Source organism: Drosophila navojoa, chromosome 3, assembly GCF_054131105.1.
Source record: "Drosophila navojoa isolate 15081-1374.11 chromosome 3, UAZ_NAV_1.0, whole genome shotgun sequence".
NCBI lineage: Eukaryota > Metazoa > Arthropoda > Insecta > Diptera > Drosophilidae > Drosophila > Drosophila navojoa.
Window position 1 is genome coordinate 22888164 of NC_142891.1, and position 5508 is coordinate 22893671.

A 5508-nucleotide genomic window follows, 5' to 3' on the forward strand; every position below is an offset into this window, starting at 1 on the left:
AGCAGCAGCAGCGGCAGCAGCAAGAGCAACAGCAATTGCAACTGCAACGGCAGCTAAGCATGTTGCAAGCATGACTTTTCGACTTTTACCTAGTTGTAGGTGTATGGGTGTGGATGGCTCTCTCTGTGTGTGTTTGCGTGTGTGTGTGTGTGCATCCTGATCCTGGCGCATTTTGACAGCCGCGACAAAACTAATTGATTTCAAAACGGCTCTAAAGCCGACAGATCCTCAAAATGCTGGCCCACACAGCCTCACATCAGCTGCTGCTAAAAAGATGATGTCCGATATGGATTCTTAAAAATGCACATTTAGATTTGTTTAGTATATTAGTAGCCATTTTTAATTTTTTTATGTTTAATTCAACGTAAATAATATTAATGCAAACACCTTTAAAAATTTTATTCATTCATTAAATTTGATTAATTTCTGAGAAAAATTTAGTTTAATTAAACTTATTATTATTTTTTTTTTACTCATACATAACTCATCATTTTTTATTAAACTTATTTATTGGTATATATTTATTTCAAATTAAAATTTTTTTTTTTTAGATTTTTTTTTAAATTTATTTTGAATATAGGTTCAAGTTTAAATTATTTTTAGGTTTTTTTTAAATTTATTTAAAAAAAAAAATAAAAAAGCTATCGATATTATTTTTATTATATTTATTTTTATTGAGAACTTTGTAATGTATTGGAATAAATATATAGAATATTAGTATTATAAATTATGTTACTGAAATATTTAATAAATAAATAATAAGAAATACATTTAAAAATAAAAATAGTTTTTATATATAAAATCTTGAGATTTTAATCTAATTTTAAAATAGGAACTTTAATAATATATATTTGTTTGAATATTCCAAGTCTATAGAGCCCGAAACAAACAACAATGAATTACAGTTGATGATGTTAAGAAATCCGATTAATATCATAAAACTACTATAAAACTATCAGTCATATATACAACATTTACGCCGTCTCTATAGTATAGTAAGTATAGTTAAAGTTCTTAAATCATATAGACCACACTCTCATCATAGCTAACCTTGCACTCAAACCGTGTAGTTCCTTGAAAGCCTGTCGAAATGATTAGCACAGTTAGGAGTACTAAAGTGTTTCAGATGCCTCACCATGAAAACGCTCGAAAATCAATTTAATTTCCATAATCAGCAGCTAAGCTATACCTATTCGAAAAAAAGCAAATGCGTGAAAAAGTCGAGGATCTCGCATGGTTGGTTAGGCTGTGGAATCGACTCTGGGTTGCGCACTGCGGAGTCAGTCGTGTCACAGTTGATGATTGGTGATCAGCGCTTGGAAGACGCTGGAAGGCCATGGTGTGGCCGCCTGTTGGTTGACATTATGGTTTCATTGCCAGACCACACTTAGGCGAGCTTCACGCTCATCCTGCCACGCCTGGCGTATTACAAGATAACGAAAGAAATAGCAAAGACATTGGCGAAATTCCACGTAGCTGCCGCAAAACAATGTCCATGTAATTTTGAATTAACGCCACAAGATGCGGCCAGGGGGAAAGTTTGCCGGACTTCGACTCGGAGTCGCACTCGGACTCGGGCTCGGGCCCCCTTGATTCGCTACGCCCCTGGAGTGCATTGAGTCTCATAATTGATCGTAATGTGCATAGGGCCTGTCAACAGTCCTGGCAACTGCCAACTGCATCTGACAACTGTCCTGTCAACAGCAGGACACTTTCGGGCCGTTGATAAGGCATTCTCAACATTCTGCACAATTCGCCTTTGCATTTGTCGCGCTCCGGCCTCAAACTCGCACTTCGTTTGCATTGTGTCCGAGTTTCGAGTCCGACGACGATTTCATGGCCGTACAATGCACATGATCGATCGCTAGTGTGTGGGCCACTTCTCAATCTGCCTCTCTCTCTCTCTCTCTCTCCCTCTCACTCTCTCTCTCTCTCTTTCTATTTCTGCCTGCTTCCCAACTCGATTTGATATGCAACGAGTGCGGCCTGTGAACGAGATTTTCACTCAGGCCAAGGATTCGATGTTTGGATGGATCAAACCATTTTGCTCCCGTGCCCCGCAAATCTTTGCTTTATTGATAAATCGCTAGATTTGAATGAATCCTAGTCTTAACTTCTAGGTATATATCTCTTGCTTTATGGCTGGCTTTATGACCTGGCTTTATAGCACAAGTTTATAGGCAGGCAGGAGAACAGGTAGGTAGCGCTATAGAGAGAGTTTCCTGTTCAAGTAAAATTGTATTTCATTAAAATTCATTTCGAATATTAATATGAAGAAGGCTTTTTATATTTTTATATACAATTTTAAATTTATTAAAATATTAGAATTGAAACTTTTAGTTAAGGACTTCCTTTTAATTTAAGCTCTTACGTTAAATATTCTCTTAACAAACAAATCGTATTGATATGAAGTACTATATTATATATATGTATTTATTATATATGTACGTATTTTCCATGTATCTAATATGTAAATCAAGACCTTTAGATCGACTAATTTAAATCAACTACTAGTTAGTTTATATATGAACTTCATAAACTCTTTTTCCTTACTCTCAGTTCTAATGAAAATATTAAAATAGTTAAATACTTATTTAACTAATATGATATTAGAGTTTTCAAAATGTATTTCTAAGCTCGATACCCTTTGCAAATCTGTTAGAAAGTCAGTAACTAGAGCTCTGCTCTTAAGTCTGTGCATCTGGCAAATATTTACTTGGATCCATTTGCCATAACCATATCAAATTCAATGCTTGCCCAAACACACACATAGTTCTCGAGAAGCGCGATTTAATAATCTTCTGCGAAAGTAGAACAAATCCTGGCTGACGATGCTTGGCCCATGCTTAACCCTTTACTTGGGCAAGGGCAAGGGGATTACCTGCCACTTGAGCTCCATTGAGCTGTTGCAAATCAGCGCAAATCGGCCAAAATGTTAAGCCAATGTGGGATTGTCAAGTAATCCCGCGCACAAGGACAAAGCGAGAAATATAGAGCGAGTGCGATAGAGCGAAAATCCAGCAACTCGAACTGAACTAATTTCTTAACTGGATTAAGAGAATATTCCGCGAATTTATTTTTTGATTAAAACGCGACTCTTCTGCTCTTTCGGCTATTGCTGCGGCTGCTGTAGTATTTATTATTTGTATTTTGTAGCAATTAACTGTGCTGTATGCCAAATCAAAACAAGGGGCTGCAGTTAGAAAGAGAGAGTGCAGTGGAGGGAGCGAGCTAGCGATAGCCATACGCCTACAAGAAGAGAGCGGCGTTCAACCCCTGTTTGGATTGGATGTAATGGATATTTTGACGCCGAGCCAAGCAAAGGGCTGCAAATAAACATCCACAAGTTCCAAAACAAACGGCAACAGCAACAAAAACAAACAGCGGAGCAGAGGCATGCGCATGTGTGTGTGTGTGTGTGTGTGTGTGTCTGTGTTTGTGTGTGGATGGCAAGTGGAACAAAATGGTCAGCCAAACCGGTTTGAGCGAGAGGCGGAGTCAATGCTCGCCGTCTACCTAACACAGCGCGCTCTCTGAGAGCGCATGCGCTCGTGTGCGTGTGTTTGTGTGCGTGTGGATTTTCGTGAGAGGCGTTCGGTATAAATAGTGGGCTGCGCAGCTATGGAGAGTCAGTATTGAGCTACGCATCGCAACGTTCACAACGAAACAGTTACAGCAAAACTCGTGTGTTCTGTTTGAGAAAAATATCAAAGCAATTTGAACAGCAAATATTTGTAAAGACCTACAAGAAACAGAAGAGAAATGGTGAAAAGTGTCTGCGAAATGGAATTCAAGAGCAATTTCTCCATCGATGCCATCTTGGCTAAGAAACCCACAGCACCAGTGATCAAGCACGAGCCCATGCCACATCACCAGCAGCCGTATCATCCATATGCCAACTCCGATGGCGAGCTATCGGCATCCGAAGATTTCGACAGCCCCTCTCGCACCAGCACACCGATGAGCAGCGCTGCCGAGTCGCTGTCGTCGCAGCACAATGATAAGCTGGATGTGGAGGAATTCGATGATGAGGACATCGAGCTGGACGGAGAGGAAAGTGATGGCAGCAGCGAGCTGGCCGGCAATCCCAGCAAAAAGCAAAAGACCAGCGCGGGCAGCAATGACAACAAGAAGCCGCCCTACAGCTACAATGCGCTCATCATGATGGCCATCCAAGACAGCCCCGAGCAGCGTCTGACCCTCAATGGCATCTACCAGTACCTGATCAATCGCTTCCCCTACTTCAAGGCCAACAAGCGCGGCTGGCAGAACTCCATACGCCACAATTTGAGCTTGAATAAGTGCTTCACCAAGATCCCGCGCAGCTACGATGATCCCGGCAAAGGCAACTACTGGATTCTGGACCCCTCTGCCGAGGAGGTGTTCATCGGTGAGACCACGGGCAAGCTGCGTCGCAAGAATCCGGGCGCCAGCCGCACCCGCCTCGCCGCCTACCGCCAGGCCATCTTCTCGCCCATGCTAGCCGGCGGCTATGGCGCGCCCGCTGGCTACGGCTATCCGGGCATGCCCTTTGCTGGCGCCGCTGCTGCTGCCGCCGCCGCTGCTTTGTATCAGCGCATGAATCCGGCTGCCTATCAGGCGGCTGCTGCTGCTGCTGCGATGGCTGGCTATGGCCAGCCCCAGATGCAGTATCAACCGGCTGCTGCACCACCGCCACATCACAGTGCACCCGCTGCCGCCCATCCGCAGCTGCAGGGCTATCCGGGCGCACACATGAATGCCGAGCTCTTTCAACGCATGCAGTTCTTTGGCAAGTTTCCGGCCAGCTAAGGTGTTCACGGCTGTTTGCCACGCCCAGCGTTTTGGTTTAATGGGACAAGGCTTTGATTAAGCCGCCGTCGCCGCCGTCACCTTTGTCGTCGTCGTCGTCGTTGTCAACAGCAAGGAGCCGCGCACAAAATCCCCTTTGACGTCTAAATGATGCATTTAGCAAAAAATCAAATAATTTTTTGTGACCAGCGCCGGCCTGGACAGCCGGTTAGCTATTTGGCTAGCAATTGAGTAGCAGCGCCCCAGGCAGAGAAAACAATTCCGCTATAGCTGCCACGCCGTCTTGGCGGCTTGTGGTTTGACTACATTAGAAATAAGCACTAAGAATTCATACAAAAAAAAAAAAAATAGAAAAAATATATATATTCTCAAAACAAATAAAAAGCATATAAAATTAATAAAATTTTAGTTTTCTTATAATTTATTACAATTTTTGTAAAATTTCAGCTTTTCTAGCTAATTTAAGGTGCTTCTAGCTACTTCTAGCTCTTTTTAGCTCTTTTTAGCTATTTCACGTACGAGCTTAATTCATTTTTGGCTTAAACTTTTAAATCTAGCTTTTATTTGCTGAGCTTTAGCGTGTTTAACCGTTTTCAAGCTACTTCTAGCTTTTTATCTAACTATTTTTCCTACCTTATTTAGCCGCTTTGCTCATCTATTAGCTGCCTTTAGCTGTCTGATGACTTAATTAGGCGGCAAACATCAGATTTGTTTGAA

At 41.9% G+C, this 5508-nt stretch overlaps 1 protein-coding gene across 1 annotated transcript; it reads left to right on the plus strand.

The window, feature by feature from the left end:
- Positions 1-3610: 3610 nt before the first annotated feature.
- On the plus strand, positions 3611-5165 carry slp1 (sloppy paired 1). Its single transcript, XM_030388026.2, has one exon. It carries the CDS (start codon positions 3763-3765, stop codon positions 4789-4791), a length of 1029 nt encoding a protein of 342 aa, XP_030243886.1. The 5' UTR covers positions 3611-3762; the 3' UTR covers positions 4792-5165.
- The last annotated feature ends 343 nt before the right edge of the window (positions 5166-5508 follow it).

Excerpts from the sequence above, each read along its gene's own strand:
- slp1 (XM_030388026.2), top strand. The coding sequence starts at position 3,763 with ATGGTGAAAAGTGTCTGCGAAATGGAATTCAAGAGCAATTTCTCCATC.